The sequence below is a fragment of the Lampris incognitus genome, chromosome 5 (genome assembly GCF_029633865.1).
Source record: "Lampris incognitus isolate fLamInc1 chromosome 5, fLamInc1.hap2, whole genome shotgun sequence".
In the NCBI taxonomy this organism is placed as follows: domain Eukaryota; kingdom Metazoa; phylum Chordata; class Actinopteri; order Lampriformes; family Lampridae; genus Lampris; species Lampris incognitus.
In genome coordinates, this window is record NC_079215.1 from 49694074 (window position 1) to 49713191 (window position 19118).

The window sequence follows — 19118 nt, forward strand, 5'->3', positions numbered from 1 at the left end:
TGCTGAGCACTTTAAATTGTTCTTGTTTGATTTGTTTATGCCAACAGCTGACAGTTTGTACATTTTGCCAATAAACCTAATTTGCAGTGGGGGGGTTGAGTACTTTTGATTGCAATCCTAACCAAAGGAAACTTGAGAGATTGGATAGGATGCCTGAACATCGTGTGGACATTTTGTGCAAACAAAACTGTCTCTTATGGAAATAAAACACCAATCAACACATATTTTTCTTTTACTTAACAAAACACGGCAAAAGAACAAACAGGAAACAAAATTTAGGCTGCGACTAAAGCAAAGCAAAGTAACAGACTGTTGTTCTCTCGATCCTTCAGACTCGCACATAAAATTTAACACATTGTGCCTTGACAATAACTTCACAGTGGAAGGAGAAAGTTTTGAAACAAAATGTATCACATTTTATAACAATGTGAAAGAAAAAACTGAGCAGCAAAGAAAGTTACATTAGCATAGCTTTTCAGTGTGTAACGTCTAGCCTACTGTTGGAAATGGCAAGAGCTACCCAGTGGCGATGACCCGTGAAGCTGTCTAAGGACGTCATACACACAGAACAGATCATGGTTCCCAACATTTGATTGTACATCACTTGTATAACTTATCTTTAGGTTACAGTGACTTGCCTGGATTAACAGTTCACCCTGTAAACTGCTGACGTGTTCACATCTGTACAGCCAGACAACATATCAACAGCCAGATGACACAAATCACATATTCATATAAATAAATAATGAATCTGGACTATTTACAATATTTCTAGTTGTAGAATGTACAAACCTAAAAAGGAACATCACAGTGAGCAGTTTTTACAGAAAATTTACAGAAATTATTTACAGTAAAAGCAGTCCCCCACAATGCTTTTCAACAAGTGAAAGAAAAAAAAAGGTGTTTTCTTCAATTTGACGGACATCAGAACATTCAGCTGTCTCCACCTGCAATGTAAGCCATCTCTGAACCATTAACTTTCTAGATATACACATAAAAGAAAAACTACAAGGTTAACAAATCGGTGTAACAATTAGTTTTTCAAAAAACCTATAGCACATGATAAACAATGCCAGACTTCAAGACCCTGTGATGGACTGGCGGCCTGGCCAGGGTGTCTCCCCGCCTGCCGCCCAATGACTGCTGGGATAGGCTCCAGCATCCCCATGACCCTAAGTAGGATAAGCGGCTTGGATAACGAATGGACTTCAAGACCGGGGGGGGCAACAAACGCAATTCTGACCTTTAACAGAATTGCAGGCAACAAGGTAATTATGTTTTCTAAGGCAAGTACTAAATTAGTGCACCAAGGTGTGCACCACTACTAGAGATTGGTTTGAAAGGTAGTCCAAACTAGCAGAATCCAGCCTGTTATGTCTTTGTGAATCATCCACATGCTAAGCCAATTGACCTTTTGCAAAGTCCCACCCCCCTTAGTTACTGTTGCTATGCCCATAAAGCTTTTCAGACCCATCCAGGAAGTAGCTGGAAAACACCAAAACACAAAGGAAGAAATCAACGCATTCCCAGAGAAAATAAATGACGTATTTTGGAGTAATTCATCCTTCATATCATCCTGTGCAAGGCAGAGGGGGATACAGTATGCGGTGGAGGGATACATTCAGAGTATTAAAATTAACACTGACTTGCGTGGACTCCGGGCCGCCGGGTGCAACTGTAATTGAGGCTAAGGCTTACCGGTCGCAATCAAAGTATGAGAAACCCCATCAATTAATTTAGAAACACCCAAAATAACATCGTGGACCAATCATGTTCTTGCACTGCAAAGTAAAGTAAGCATTTCAGCTATTATTGGAATCTTTTTCATAATCCATTGTCAGTGTCTTCATATTATAGTGCCGACTTTGGCCAGGGTACGCTGCGGTGTTCTTGTGGAGATGTTTGGTGGCCAAGTGATTGAGCATGTGCGCCCTTGTAAAAAAACGTTTTTGTAAAACGATAAAGCTATCTAGAGGTCTTAGTGTTTGCTGTGTACTGCTGTACCATAAAAATTTCGCTACCTATAATGAATGACTTTAGCATTTCTATAAACAAAGCTCTTGCCTCGAGTTGAATCTGTGCGACATGCCGCGTCACAATTCCAAAAGGCGGTGTATAACATTTCGGCTCAAGAGAACAGATGAGGATGAGCTCGGGATCTAACCCAGTAAAAACAGTGCCATAAAAATATCAAATAAATCAACACCAAAAGAAGAAAAAAAACAAACACACAATTAAATATGTACAATAAAAACCTATTGTGCTGGTTTCAGGTAAGCACTTCAATAATGCATCAAATAAGTAAAGAAATCAGAGTCATGGCTCTGATGTGAAAAAAAAAAATCATTTCAACATGCATCTCCGCCACCCTGAGAGCAGGATCAGCGGTTTGGATAATGGATGGATGGATGGATGCATGCATGAGTCCTTCATTTTAAAGTCACTTTGTGGCCTCCTTCAGTTTTCTTTTATTCAGTCTTGATAAACCATAACTTAAAGGATATGTTTTCTTTTTTAATCTAAGTCATCTAGATTTTGTCATTTCTTTTCTGAGGGAGACTTGGACGGCACAGTGCTGAGGTCAGAGATCACACAGACCACCAAATGAGGTCAATGGGAAGGGGAGGCGCATGTAAGCAGCAGTACAATGGCTATTGTTGCTTCACCTTTACATCAGAAAAATATCTTTCATTTAAACACCTCCATATCCGTGTTATGCAATGTCCATGTCCTCCATGCTCACCATCTGCCTCTGCAAAAAGAGGGAAACGTTTGAGTGAGAAAAGCTAGAGAACAATGCTTGTCACCTTTCAGAGACAAGCAATAAGGTCTGCTGTATCATTGGTTAAATACAACCAACTTGAGTTGAGACTCAAGCTGCATGCTGTATGAGTAAAATCAAATCATAAACTGAACTTGTGTAAAAATAATAAGTCGATGCACGGGTGGAAAGGGAAGGTACCTGAGGATAAACGTAGCCATCAGAACCAGTCCTGCAGATGTGCAGCTCATCTTCGGTGGTTTTCTGGTACACCGGATTGTCAAAGTGGATGGTGTTGGTGTTCTTCAGACGCCAGTGTCGCCACAGCAAGCCCGCTCCGAAGAACAACAGACACATCACCACTAGGGGGGGTGAAAACCGATTAAGTAGAAGTTGATCACCCGACTGACCAAGTCTATGCTGTGTAATATTCATATTGTTGACAGCGACAAATAGAGAGGCATGCAGAGTGCAAGGCTTTAAGTGGTAAACTTACTTATTGGCAGCACGATGTACAGCGCAACAGGATGGGATGACTGCACTTCTTTGGGCATTGCAGCATATCTACTGTTAGCTGAAAGAGCAAAGAATAAAACTCTTTAAGTCACATTATTTCATGCTATGATAATATTATAAAACCGAATGTAATATCTTATAATGTGAAGTAATACTTTGCTAGAGTCATGCACATATTCGGAAAGATCTGTCCCACACACACACACACACACACACATGTGCGAGCCATACATACCTTGAGCAGTGACCTCAGACTGCCGTGCACTCTGTGTAGAGGTGAGGTCAGGGCCCTGAGACTGGATGCGGGGGTCAGACGAGGTAGTTGTTGTAGATGTAAGTCTCTTGGCAGCTCTGGTTGTGGTGGTGGTTGTAGTTGTGGAAGTGGTAGAGACAGGCTCATTGGGTGTAGGTGCCATGGGAGCCATGGAAGTGACTGGAGAAGGTAATTTGGTTACAGGGGGAATGGCAGCTGAGCCTGTTGGGAAAGCAATTATAATTATCAACGAAAGGAAAAAGGTCACAATGCAGTTGATGCATGTGAGACACAAATACACACCACTTTGTCGAAAGCTTGAATGTCTAAATGGTCCTATTTCATCATTTGTGTCTGAAAGTGTGCCTTCATGTGCATCTATGGGTTTATACTTACCCGCAACACATTTCCTCATGTCAGCTGCCAGGGTCATGTTGTCAGGACAAGCACAGGTATATTTAGGAGAGCCCTGGTTGATCACAGGTGCAGGGAGACACAGAAATTCACAGCCTCCATTCATATTGTTGCTTTGTTGGCACCAATTTTTACCTATCAGAGAGAGCGAGGGAGAGAGAGAGAGAGAGAGAGAGAGAGAGAGAGAGAGAGAGAGAGAGAGGCACAAAGATTGAGAGAAAATGCAGAGGAAAGAGAGACAGAGATGTATATGATTGGATACAGAGCAATAAATAACCCGTGTCATCATCTTGTTTTCATGGTTTAGATTTTTGTAGTTTTAGCTTTGTTAAAGCCAAAATCCAGGATTTTTCTCCATTATTAAATAGCTATTTATCCATCTGGACCATGGAGTCAGGGTGCATACTACTAACTGGCATCTTTACCATGGTTGGAGACAACCTCCATATACTGCTCTAGACATTTGGGTTGGATGAACATTGATGCAGCAGCAATCACATTTCTTCTCAAACAGCAAAAAAGGATTGAAACATGATGACGATATGGTGATGCTTCTGCTGGACAGGTCTACCAATTCTACAATCAATATTACCATAGAGCAGTGCTCTTGTATAGTTTGATGTAGTTGTAATACATGAGATTGCCCGTGTTAGCTTTGGTCCAAGGATGCCATTTTACAAGGGTGGGAACTGTTTACAGCTGAGCTGTTACACCATGTTTGTAGTTCTCAGTGCCAGAGGGACGGACAGATGGGGAAAATCAAGAATTTCAGCTTTAACAGTAAAGGTAGGGTGTTATATGCTGGAGCATGGTGCACATATGTTTACATATTTTATTCCTATCTCTTATCTTCTTTTTCTATTTATTTCCATTTTCTTGTTAATAGTTTTTCTTTACTAGAGCGTGGGTGTCTGTAATAGGACCCAATTTCCCCTGAGGGATGAATAAAGTATTCTGATTCTGATTTAAAGGTAGTGTTAAAAATCAGGTGAAGTTTCCATACCTATGGGCTGCTTGGAGTTGTGATAAAGAACAATGTCGTCTGGCTGGTGCAGGTCCTTTGCCAGCTCTTTGACGTCATTTCCTGTCAGACGGTTAGCGCTCATAATCACATTGTTGTTCACATCGGTCCAGAAGACTTTCTCCTGTGAAAAAGGAAAAAGAAAATGCATTTAAAAGTCAATTTTGACAATAACACTAGATTGTTGCATACTAAAGGTGGTTCCACTAACTAGATGTGCTAAGGCAGATTACATCAGTAATTAAGTTCAAAAGGTTTAACATCACCGATCCTAACTTCTTGTGTATAAAGTGTACACTCAGATCTTAAAGTTTTGATTAAAACTATTTTGGCTTAATATTGTTCACTCTATTCGGCTTACGTGGGGCATGACCAGGTTTCTGATGGTTTTAATACAGTGTAAGCCAGCCGGTTGGCTGAACTCCTTAACAGTGGGTACTGAGTGAGTATAACAATATGTTTGTAGTATTCATAAACTGAGAAAGTTCGACTTGCAGGGATCCTGGGATTTGATATATCACACAGTTCAACATTAAATTTGTGATTCAGAACCAAAATTTATATTTATTAAAATCTGTTGTTTTTCCTATCATATCCTCATGTCAGCTGAACTACTTTAGAATTTCTATTATATCAATGTCCATGTACCTGAATGAAATAAATTTGTCCAGCCAGATTACCGCCCAGTCTTTCTAAACAATCAAATAAAATTACACATAACATTGTAACAATAGGGCCATTATGTGCCTTCAACTATAGAGATATGGCATACATTTCAGATGGCAATAGAAATTGTAGACTTAACATCTTTACTGACCTCAAAGACCGTCAGGGAGATGGGATGGGACAGCTTTTCCTCATCCAAAATTAGATTATGCCTCCTTCCTCCATTCACGTCAATGCTGGACAGAGTGTGCATCTTGGAGTCCACCCAGTAGAGACGCTGGCTGATCATGTCTGTTCAGAAAGAAAGGAACAAAGAGAGGAGAGGTGAAGCGAGCGAGAGAGAGAGTGAGAGAGAGGGAAATAAATACAGCGATAGATATTTGGCTGATTTTAGAAAAAATAAATTAGTTTGTTCCCAAGGCTTTGTGAACTTAAATGAGTGCTTGCTTTTAATGTGTCTAGCTTCCTCTTACCTAAGGTAATGCCGTTGGGCCAGACAATGTTGTCCGTCACCAAAGCAGTACGGTCGGCACCATTCAACCCACTTTTCTCAATCTTAGCCTCATTGCCCCAGTCAGTCCAGTACATGAAGCTAAAGACGTCAAACAAAACCCCACATGAAAATTAATGCTTCAAATATATATATAAAATTGGAAAATTAAGATTCATCCTAACACTAAGAAGTCACCTTCAAGTCAAGCTTGTTGGAAACTTGAACATCACTCACTTATTTACTGGATCCACTACTATGGCTCTTGGCTTCTCTAAATCCTCCGTGATAAGTGTCTTCCTCTTCCAGCCATCTGTGGTTGCCACAGAAATAATCTTCAGCATGCTGTCAGTCCAGTAGATATTGCCATGGATCCAGTCCACTGCAAGGCCCTCAGGGGCCTCAATGTTGATGTCGACTACTACATTGTGGTTAGAGGAGTTACCAGCCACGTCCACTTGGGAGCTGCCAGGGTTTAAGAGATGAGGGGGATGAGCTATAAGCACTTATAGATATAATTTCATCCCATGTCTTGCCCAAGTGAGCAATTATGTACCATTGCACTCACACAGTGTAGTATTTCAAACTCCATCTACATACGCATCGGCCAACAGGTTGGCCGTATTGTTACTGGCTTTTATGTGGAAAACCTGGTTATAAGCCCCATACAACCCCTCCCCTTTCATACACCTACACAAACACACCCTCCACCCTTGAGCAAGCATTTAGTCAGTTCCTTGTAATGTACAGCCCCCCCCCCAACACACACACACCCAACCTTGAGCAAGAAACGTCACCCCTACCTGTAGATTTTTTTCAGGGAGAGGTCAGACCAGAAGATCATCTTGCCAGACATGTCTACATCTAGCGCCACCGCATTCTTCAGCTTGGGGATCAGGCAAACGTAATCACTGCGGTCCATCGTCATCTTCCTCACCTCATGTTTGTTGGTGAAGAACAGGTAAGGGACAGTGCCTGGAGGAGATACCACACAATAGCTACAATCAGGTATTTTTCCCCCCAAAATGCACGGCGGTCATGCATCTCAGTCAGTTGTTTATAGGATACTGTTCATAGGAGGTGAAATAGTTGGTAGCGGCGATGACACTGAAGGTTTAGTCTCCAGCCCGGTGACAATGATGTCGTTCATTCGCGTGTACTGCGCCAAATCATCCACCCGGTTCTCCAGGAGACGACTCTCTTTTCCTTCTGTGTTTTGTGGCCTCAGGACCTTGACTTCTTCCACCAGGTCCAAAATCGTTTTCTGTTGCAGTCTGACAGTTGCGACCTCCTCCGTCAGAAAGTCGAGCGACCTTTTTAAATCGTTGACTTCCTCGGTTGGGGGATTCTTTTTTTTTTTGTCCCCTGGCGTTTTGTTTGTGCCAGCTAGTTAGCTTAGCCAGTTAGTTAGCTTAGCTAGCCACCGGCACAGCCGTCGTCTTTTTCAGTCGCAAAAAGAGAACCCGGCTCCGTGTCTCGCTCACTTTCGTCCGCAGTTGCCCAATAATGACTTGATGTAAACAGATGTCTTTCTGTGCAAAATTAGTTTTTCTTGATGTAAAGAAGAAAAAAAAGGTCAGGTCTCGGAGCTTGCAAAAGGATCGACCACTCACTCCGCCATCTTGACCGGAAGTCTGCGCTACAGCGTCAGTTAGAGTGACTCACTGAAGCAAGAGGAGTAAAAAACTAACATCCTCAATAAAAATAATTTGCTACAAAAGTCATCCTTTCTTTTTATTAAAACCTGTATTAAAAGGCATATTTTGTTTGAATTAACGGCAAAAAATAAAAATAAAAACAATAAAAGAATAGGTCAAATTACGGATTGAAAATAATACCTGATTCAGCTTTGCAGCTCTTTGTCACGGGGTCCATCTCGTAGCCCATCTTACAATCACACTTGTAGCTGCCAGGTAGGTTGATACAGATCTGACTACATACATCCAAGTCGGCACATTCATCGATGTCTGCAGGTAAGGATGAGAGGCAAAAGTCAAAAAGGGGAGCATTGGCAAAGCTGACACTGTCATTTTAATTAATTTTTCATCAGCAATCACTATCATTCAGTACTAATTCATTTTGTTTATATTTTACTCTTGCTTTTACAAGGGTGACAAAAACGATTGATACGCTGGTTGTTTGTAATGTGTTAGGACCCAAAACTTGATCACTGGTGCATTTGAATAATGCTGTCACGAGTTTGGGTCCCAATGTAAGACATGAAGTTTAGGCACTTTAAAATGCAGCCATATTTAGTTTCTGCTCAAATCAGTGCATGTAGATGTGTCACATCCACCTCTCTCACCTTCACAAGTCTTCTTGTCCATCTTTAGGCCGTATCCGGTGTGGCAGGAGCAGTTGTTGCCAATCTTCAGATCGTTACAAATATGGGAGCAGCCTCCATTTTCAATCAAACACTCGTTGTTGTCTATAGGGCATCGGATACACAGAACCAACATTAAATGATGACAGTCTCTTTCCACTGGCAGAGCACCCACTCTCCCAAACCACTCACTGTCTTGGCCAGCAAGCCGCTGCTGTTTAGCCAGCTGTTTCCCATCATATTTTCCTATTTAAGATGTGGTTTCCCCGCCACCCCCAAAATGATGATATGCCATATCCCCAGATCAGCTAAACCTGTTGACCTCTACAACGTCTTTTTTTGTGGGAGGGTTTAAGAGCAGGAGGACTGAACAACTGTAACAAACAAAATACATATTGAGCAAACTACAGGGGGGCGGGGGGGGGGGGGCGGAGAGACTGACCCACAGCTGTTAAAGACAACAAGATGTCATTTCACTCTCACTCACCACACAGCCTGGCAGGTTCATCTGACCAGTCCTTGCAGTCCTGTCGACGGTTGCACACCCTCTCAATGCTAATGCACTCCCCGCTGCGACACTTGAACATGGTGGGGCCTTCACACGCATTCACTGAAAAGGAGGAAAAGGAAATATAATCTGATTAGATGGAAATCAACAAAATTTGATGACAAGACAAATTAGAAGAGCAGCCAACTGCAGGGTTGAATTTATAAGAAATTGTTGTGCATCTAATTTGCTAACCGTATCTTCTTAAGATTAATTATCTTAAGAGACATTAACCTCAAACTAATTGTGAGGTAGCTTGAATGTTTTAGCAGGGCTGCAACTGACAATTACTTTCACAATAGAATAATCTATTGATTACTGTTTTGATTAATCAATTAGTCTATAAAATGTCAAAAATAATTACATATGCTAATTACAAGTTCCCATAGCTGAAGGTAGTGTTTACAACTGTTTACTTAGTCTGATCAGCAGCCAAAAAAAACCCCCTAAAATATTGATTTTATTAGAACATGAATCAGAGAAAAGCAAGCAAATCTCAAATCAGCAAATGTTTGACATTTTCACTTGATAGTGTCTAAAACAATTAATCGATTACCAAAATGACAATTGTTAAACATTCTGTCGACTGAATAATGGATGAATCGATTAATTGTTTCAGCACTATATGTTTGTAGAATATATGGAGATAAAAGTTGATTTGATCTGAGATTAAAAAAAAGAGATAAAGTTTCACCTTTGTGACAGTCAACCTCATCACTGAGGTCCCTGCAGTCGTACTCTTTGTCACACTGACGGCTGCCATGAATACAGGAGCCGTCCTTGCACTGGAACTCATCTTGGCGACAGGTGGCATGGCCTAGTGAAATCAAAACGGAAAAAATAGATGAAAAGAGAGGAGACACACACTAGACGCATTGTTTAAGTTGAACACAATGAAGAGGAAAATGGCAATGATGGAAAAGAGAAACCCCAGCCATAAGCAAAAATATCCCCAAAGAAGCCGACTCACTGCAGTTGACCTCGTCCGATCGGTCCTGGCAATCGACACTCCCATCACAGTGCCACCTGCCGTGGATGCACTCCCCACTGCCACAGTGAAACTCATGGACCCCGCAGGGCTTTGCTGTCTTGTGTGGCTGCCTCCCCGCACAGTTCTGGGGCCACTCGTCTGATCCGTCCACACAGTCTCTGTCTCCATCACATGCCCACAGAGCTGGCACACACACCGTGTTATTGCACTGGAAGGCAGCTGAGCTACAGGTGGCGGTCGGGCAGGAGGCTTCATCAGAACTGTCCGTACAGTCATTGTCTTCGTCACACACGAAAGAGGTGGAGATGCACTGGCCATTGGCACAGCGAAACTCATCCGTCGTGCATTCCTTGGGAACTGTGGTGAGGTGGAGACAGAGGCGTTGAGAAAACAAAGTGTTTAAGTAGATCTACTAAAAACAGTGACCAAGTAAATCTCTAAGTGCAATCACAGCAGGATGACCCTATAACCCTATATAATGAATTTTTATGACGTACCACAGCTCTGTTCATCAGCACCATTGTCACAGTCAGCTTTACCATCACATTGCCAAGCCTGAGGTGTACACTGGTTCCTGGGATTGCCACAGTGAAACTCTGAGGGCAGACAGGTCTTGGCCTCTGGTGAGGGACACGGCAAACACAGAAAGGGAAGTTGGAAGTAGAGAGATCAAATAATGAGTAATTTTTGTTGAACATATTGACGTATAATAAGAATATGCCAAATGTCATTTGCCAATTGTTTATGGATCTATGCCTACGAAAGTATAAAATTGATAATAAATTAATTACAGCACAACACAGTTTTACAAAACTTCTTACATGGAATCATATCTTATTTTATTTCTATATAATATTTCATAAAATTCATTTGTATTTCACTTGTTGTACAGGCATATAATGACTCAAGGGATCGTATACAAACTGGAAAGTGATTGGTATTATTTACCACAGGTGGCTTGCAGCTCATCAGTTCCATCTCCGCAATCGTCCATCCCATCACACACCCATTTGCTGGTGATACACTTCCCGTTTCCACACCTGAACTGCCGAGTGCTGCATGTTCTGGCTGCATCTATAAGTAAAAAAAATTTTTTTTAGAAATGCACCAGTCATTCAATATGGTTGAGACAGGCATATATAGCTGTTACACAGATACCAACTGACCTCATTCAGAGGAAGAGATCTAAATTACTAAGATTTTAGAGGAAATACAGATTTTACTGCTCATTGTGCACTGGTGAAGAGCACTTACACAACAATATATGGGCAAAAGAAAGGTAATATCCTGGTAAAGCTAATATTTAACTTATAACCAACATAACAAAGGCATAAATCTACAGTAGTAGGCCATAAAGATAAAGACCAACAATTACACCTTGTTATATTTACAAGGGAATAATAGAGATGGTAACAGTCCAGTGTGGTTCCTTAACTTCCGCTGGAACAGGATATGAGGAAAGATCCTCTGTACTTCTACTAAAGTAAAATCATTTCACAAGGGGACCAACACCTGCTGTATCTAGCTTTACCCTCAGTAACAAGCTCACATATACGTACCCACCCCCACAATAACACAAACAGAAAAGAGGCTATTGCTTTTTCAGAGGTTTCCATTTCATTTGCCTATATACGCAAATGAAATGTGTGGTTTGCAATTTGCTTGTTATTTGACTTCCTGCAAATCAAACATCTCTTGCTGGATAGGAGTATGTGTGTGTGTGTGTGTGTGTGGGGGGGGGAATCGATACAGCATAGTATCATGATATTTTGCATGTCAATATTGTATCGATACATGGCCACCAAGTATTGATATTTTATTATTTACTTATTTTATTTTGTTATTATTCTATTATTATTGATTTTAATTTCATTTAAATTCAATTTAACAGCAGTTTACTTTAAAATTCCCCAGTTGCTGACGGGGCTGCACAATTTTTTCATTGCATTGTTCAAAATACCTGTAATATAGTACAGTAGACCACACACATTTGCATTCAATTAAGCTGGACTAAGTAGAATGTAATGCAAACAGTTCAGTTTGTCAGGTGCATGCAACATTCATGACAGGTTTTCTAACAGTGTTTGTCAGTCTGTCTGCTTGCCAATCCCATTTTGATTCCATGAAAATGATTGATGTGCGATGAACAGACTGAGAACTATTTCATTAGATAAAACAGATGGTGACAAAGTTTTCCTTTGGGGGACACAATTTGCACTTGAAAAAAAGGTAATAAATCGCATTATATCGCAATATATGGCCTGGCGGCCTGTCCAGGGTGTCTCCTCGCCTGCCGCCCAGTGACTGCTGGAATAGGCTGCAGGATCCCCGCGACCCTGAGAGCAGGATAAGTGGCACAGATAATGGATGGATGGATGGACATGTATTGCAATAGTCAGCATATTGCAAAATGTTTAAAATTGCAATATTACCATATCATGATGATATCGTATTGTGGGGCCTCTGGTGATTCCCATCCCTATTGCTGGACAATTAAACTTTTATCTAATTGAATACTGTGGCCTATTCAACCTTTCTGCCCCCACAAATAGCCTTCAACATGCAAATACATTCAAATTAGGATTTTTTCCCCCCTCCTTTTTTTTTTATCCCAATATGACATTTCCAATTCCCTATTCTCCTTAGTTTCCCCCATTGCACAATGCCTACATTGGTTGGGGGGTGGGGATTAGACTCCACATGAATCCTCAGAAATGTGTAGCAAGCCAATCACTTCTTTTCACCTGCCAGCAGCAGGCTTCTCCTGGGGAGCTCGGCGTGTGTGGGGGCCCACCTGTAAGAGACACTCTTTATAATGGTGGGATGCAATACCCCTGCTGGCTCCCCATCCAGTAGCATAGACAATTGTGCTCCCTGCGATGCCTGGCTGAGCTGAAGGGGACACCACAACTGTGAACCTCAGTGTTGGAATGCTATCCATATTAGTCCACTGCCCCTCCTTGAAAACCCCTCAAATCTGGATGAACGAAGACCAGAAACCTGATCATCAAAATGTCCACTAACCACACACCTACATTTATTCAAAAAAGGTCGCCAATAGTACGAGACTTAATGACTCACAGCTCAAACTGTTGTGACACCTCTTTTTATATTTCAACATCATATCTTAGAGAGATGATCTCAAATTGACCTTGGGTTAGTTTGGGCTCCAGCATCCTGGGACCTCACGACCTAAATGACCCCAACAGTCAAACCATGGAAACCATGAGGATGATAGATGATGATGATAGTAGAGTAGAGCAGACATGAAGCGTTGCTCCATAATAACTATAGGATTGTGTTTGACATCATCAATCAAATATCCTCAGCCAAACTCTCATATGCCCTCTGGGCATACAGACAGGAAGTTGGACGCAAAAGGGACTATCCCTTTAAGACAATAGTATGGGAGGGGTTGAACAATCACACCACCAGTTGCTGATTGGCCCCAGGGTGACATTCTTCATAACTGCCTCACCACAGACAGAGGAGGGGACTGAGAACATGTCTGTTAGCTTGGACAGTATGTTTGGCTGAGTGATGACAGGGAAAAAAGGGTAACTACGCAATGACACAGATCGGAACCCCCTCTGAGGATGCCTTCCCAATCGATGGCACTCAACCAAGGATGACTGCTTTCTTGCCAGGAAATAAGAGAGTGCAGATTTAAAGCATCCCAGTAGATACAGTTTACAGTATCTCATCTGGCATTATTGTTAGCCTGATTTAGAGAATTCACGGTTGGAATGAGAAAGGAAAAATCTGAGGGGAGGTCCAGTGCTCTCCCAAAGCACATTCATTACCATACACACGTTTCCAGGGAAGCCACCCACTCACCCCCCCCCCACACACACACATGCAGACAGTGAATGGATACCATGGCCAGGCATGCTTCCAGAGAAAGTTCCAGGAATAGAGTTTTCCGAGCATTGTCCAGCTGTTCTTGGCCAGACGCATCGACAAATTTACGAGGCTAGCCTACTGCTGTATGAGCCTTATAAAGTACCTCAAATGCAAATGGAAAGTGAGAGTTTCCCACTACCGGACACACTCTGGGACTCTCACTCACCACACTTTTTTGAAAGCCATTCATTTATTGCACCCATGGGAGTGCTACCAAAAGTGGGTCAACTGCTGGACCCTCTGTGACCTCAAATATCTTGAGTCTGCCTCTCTGATGGTGGAAACTGTAAACCCGACGGGGAAATGTTTTCAATTTCCACAGCTAATCTTCCTTACACCATCAGCAACTGGGTCAAGAGACTCAAGAAAATAGTTGAGAAGCATGCAGAACGATATGCTTAGTTTCCTCCTCCTTTCATTCTTCCTTCCTTTGTGGTGGTCCAGTGCAGTGTGACTCACACTTGAACAATGCAAATTTAACAAAGTTACTGTCGACCAGATTCGATTTACTTCCAAAGAACCAATTTCTTTGTAAGTCAGAGACGTCGAAATCACATCATCGCAAAATTGCCTCTATCACAGCAGAGGCTGAAACATGATTATAAAAAAGCCAATTCAAGGTTGAGCAGAAAGGTTGAACTCATAGAACATAACATGGATGCAACCCCCAATGAGCAACCCTTTCTTCTTCTTGTTTCTCTGAATATCATAAATATACTGTCAGTGTATTCCTACGTATCTGTGAGAAGGTGACTAAGCAAACCTCCTGCTTTTATCAGAGATCTACTTTAAGTTTCATTGGAGAGAAGCTGCTGTCCTTATAAGACAGTCAGTAATTCCTTTTTTGGGCATTCAGCAGACATAAGCAACTAATTGATGTAAACCATCTTTTTGGTTCCTTGCTCCCCTGGCAACGCAACAGAGCCAACTGATACATAATCAGGTTTCCCTCATTTTCAGGCCCTCCAAAACTGAGAGTCACGGGTGACTGTGACCACTCACTGATCAAAACCCATTCATCCATCCATCATAATAATCTTATATGCATGCAACTGCATCTTATATTCAGACACTCAAACTGAGCCACATTACTAGCTTTTAGATGGCAAAGCAGTCTAAAAGCTGGGTGTTTGGGTTGTCATCTATGCTACACAGTGTTGCCGGTGGTGGACTGATTCAACTGTGTACCCTCTGAGCTAACTACAAGACCACATTCTGCAGGTATGAAACCAGTCAGAACTACGGCCAGATCAATTAGCGTTAACTGCTGAGAAACAAGCATCCCCATTAGATGCTATTAATACCCCCGGTCTGCACCTAGTGACCGGCGTATTGTTCCACAACAACAATACCATGTAAGGCCACTGGGATACCATGGATGAAAGAGAAGGTCACTCACTCACTGCTTAAAAATGTAAATACACTAACACGGTGAGAAAGAAGGAGAGAGAGAGAAAGAGAGAGGAAAGAGAGATAACTGTAGGGACAGAAAGGCGGAGACAGAGTGAACAGCGTAAATCTTCACGTCAAAATGCATGAAAAGAGACGGACATGTTGATTGACAGCAGAAACCAGTAGACTGAGGCGGGAAGTTGCACTGGTCATTAACTTGCATGACAACAATGCTCCTTTGTGACACCCCCCCCCCACACACACACACACAACACACACAGGCCACTGACCATCAAAGAAAGGTGTGACTATTTACTTAAATACACAGACCAGGAAAGGCTTGGCTTTTACGCTTGGCTGTTGATTAATAACCAGGACTCACGTGTATCACGCCAGCCTGCGCCTTACCTTGAAGATCTGGGTTTTATTCTCTCAGTAATCAGGCTGCACTTTGTTTACACTCCCTGACCTAAAAGCAGCTGACCTCTTTTTTTTTTTAAATCAGAGGCCACTTGGGGCAGTACTAATGCTACTGGTCCCCAATATGGCCACATTTAGCTTGATGTCTAGATGCCAAGAACTTTGGATGTGCCCCAACCGATCAAGCTGGAGACTGTGATAATTCATGGAACGTAAACGCAACTCTTTAAGGCATGAAACAAGTTGAACAATTAAGTGTCTGCATACTATTCAGAAGTCGTCAAAGGTTTTATCCTGGGCATTAACCTCATTTCACAGCCACCCCACTGCAGCCACTTTTGTTTACCTGTGTATGAGAATTTGGTTGAACCCAGTCAAGGATGCAAAATGGTGTCACAGGTGCCAACCCGTTTAAATTTCATCTGACAGTGCTGCATCAAAATGTTGGTAGATTAGTGAAAGAAACGAATTACTTTCGAGCTCTGCCTGTTGACTGACCCAAGTCAAATCAACCCCAAATGTATATCTAGCCCATGCAAAACAACAGACCTCTGGAAGACGTTTAACAGGTAATAATAACCCATGTGAAAACACAAAACAACTGCATCGTAATAATGTGAAAGCAAAACTTCAGCACAGATACCCCCCCCCCAACACACACACACACACACACACAGAAACAATGCAACTAATCTGACCAAATGAGAGCGTGCCATAGATCGGTAAAACTGGAACTAAATTCTAATCTGAAAATCTCTTTGAGTTGACTAGAAGATTATTGAAGAGGTTGTCAGAATGGGGCTGCAGCAAGGGTAACTTCTGTGGAGTATTAGGGGGTTTTGTTTTATTGCATGACAATAGCTGTTCATTGTATGTAAGAAAGTACTCATGCCTTGGCCTACATTTTGTCACGTGATGAACGTCTGAAGAAAAAGGCGGTCAACACAACAACAAAAAAAAGAGAGGAAAAAAAGGTGTTCACTTACTGAAAATCAGACAAGGGCAAGATTTATGGTTTGTGTGAATGCCCTTCTGATGCTGCTTAAGGGTTCTGAGAGAGTTCTGACAAGCAACGACAGATTCCCTGTTACTGTATAAAAGCACACACACTAGGCCAAGAAAGCCTGGTATAAAATGCGGTTTAGGGTGGTTTACGTTTAACAGTGGGGATGGACAGTTCCACGTTTGGCTCGGTGCAAGGGAAGTGTCCTGAATTGGAAAGGGAAGTTTTCTGTACACCACAGCCGTGTACAGTCGAGTACTACTTGAGTATCTATAGGCCACGCCCTTTCTCGTTGTTGACCGCCGTTTCCTGTCGATCTGAAACATGAGACAAGCCGGCGACACACAAATCTGATTGGCTCGCCCACTGCGGCGCCCGGCGAGACGCACCAATCGCTTGGCTGTATTTAAATCCCATTCATACACACGCGAAACTATTAACTACAACTTTTATATTACATCTTAACTGTTTGAAATGTGTAGAGTGAATCCGAGTCAGCTGCAAGGATGAGGAAGGGGTTTCCCAAGAATACAATGGCATAAAAAAAAAAACCCAACTCCCTCCCTCCCTCCCCACAGGCCCCCGGCCACAACTCATCACGTTAAATTTATAAATTCGTGTAAACAACGACCGCTAAATAAACTTGACACAAGCCATTTTTATAGGTTATAAACCAAAAACGTCCGTTTGTTCAAGAAGCCTATGAGCTGTATGCGAAGCCAATATATAAACTGGATAACTCAAATTTCGATTCTGTCTGAGAAGCGTCTGTCTGTACTGATACGCAGATGCGTGAGATATGCATTCAGTCTGGATATATGGGGGTCAGGGGTGCGTTGCTGGTTCGTGAAAACAAGCAAGGCTTAAAAAGCCCCCCCCCCTACTTCTTATCTTTAATGATTCAGATCAAATCTGCTCTCTTACCTGCCGGGGATAAATAATGAATCAGCAACAACAGGAGACATGCGGACAGTCCGGTGGTTCTCCGCCGCATCCAAACCATCTTCCCTCCGTCAGACATCCACACAAACTAGGAAAAATAAAATAAAATGTGTTCTGGGGTGGGGGCGGTGGGGGAGACCACCCGCTGCCAAATTGACAAGAGAACTGAGAAGTTGAGTGTGAAGCGCAGGTGAGGGAGGAAGTGGGCTTGCTGTCGGAAGGATGCGGAGGGATGTATGTTGATTCGCCGCCGCTGTTTGGACTGAGAGACCTGAGTGGATGTGAGTCAGCGCCGGCAGGCGGGAGGAAAATGTTTGTGGTGCTCGGTTTTCGGAGCCCCATCTGAATCATGTCCACGGGGGCGGGGCTAACGCAGTGGTGTGATGTTTGAAACGCGCCGCGGGGAGGAGTCACGAAAAGCCACGACGATACTGTTACCACTCTCCCGTCGTCCTTGGCTCACCCCCGTCATCCTCCCAAGTCTCACGCCGTGTGTGTGTGTGTGTGTGTGTGTGTGTGTGTGTGAGAGAGAGAGAGAGCAAACTCACCGAGAAAGAAAGAGAGTGAGTGAACGTCAAGTGTGTGTGTGTGTGTGTGTGTGTGTGTGTGTGTGTGTGTGTGTGAGAGAGAGAGAGAGAGAGAGAGAGAGAGAGAGAGAGAGAGAGAGAGAGAGAGAGAGAGAGAGAGAGAGAGAAACTCACTGAGAAAGAAAGTGAGTGAGTGAACGTCAGGACTGTGTGTGTGTGTGTGTGTGTGTGTGTGTGTGTGTGTGTGTGTGTGTGTGTGTGTGTGTGTGTGTGTGTGTGTGTGTGTGTGTGTGTGTGTGTGTGTGTGTATGTTAGAGAGAAGATGCCCGTATGACCTCTGATGACGAGTAGTTCTGATTTCCTACGTTAAATGCACTTACTGTAAGTCGCATTTGGATAAACGCATCAAATGACTGTAATGTATGTGTGTGTGTGTGTGTGTGTGTGTGTGTGTGTGTGTGTGTGTGTGTGTGTGTGTGTGTGTGTGTGATTGGGTGATGTAGAACTGAGAGTCATATAAGACCTGTAAATAGATCTGATGATCAAGAGCTAACCAGTTCACTGTTCATTAATTTACACGCTTTAAAATGTAGCGATCTGGCTGACTGTCCACGGTCACACATCACGTGCAAAGCTAAAACTAGTAAAATGAAAAGTGCTACCTGCCAGTACTCATGGGCTGTTTCCTATGACAGCTGGCCGGTGTGAACTCGGGGGAACAAGTACGTTTAAGAAAGAAAGGCTTTGGATGGAAAAAAACAAAACAAAAAAGAATAGATGGATTTCCGTCAGAGGGGTTAGATTTTGGAACAGTTGTGACGACGAGGAAGTAAGAATGTGTCGTACATTATTAGTTTTAAAAAGAATTAAAACGATAAAAGTGTTAATTTGCTGTTGACGCCTGATTGACTTGGTACTGTGAGAAAGGCAGGCACAAGCTGAGGCTTCA

General features: G+C 42.5%; 1 protein-coding gene across 1 annotated transcript; it reads right to left on the reverse strand.

The window, feature by feature from the left end:
* Positions 1–222: 222 nt before the first annotated feature.
* ldlrb (low density lipoprotein receptor b) lies at positions 223–17928 on the reverse strand. The gene is made up of 18 exons (XM_056280946.1): positions 17625–17928; positions 10931–11056; positions 10480–10602; positions 9962–10339; positions 9686–9808; positions 8932–9054; positions 8427–8549; positions 7960–8088; positions 6925–7096; positions 6359–6586; positions 6105–6223; positions 5783–5922; positions 4948–5089; positions 3927–4079; positions 3513–3752; positions 3258–3335; positions 2963–3123; positions 223–2752 (listed from the first exon to the last, which is right to left on the reverse strand). The coding sequence occupies exons 1-18, from the start codon at positions 17719–17721 to the stop codon at positions 2714–2716; spliced, it is 2694 nt and encodes an 897-aa protein (XP_056136921.1). The 5' UTR covers positions 17722–17928; the 3' UTR covers positions 223–2713.
* Positions 17929–19118: the final 1190 nt, after the last annotated feature.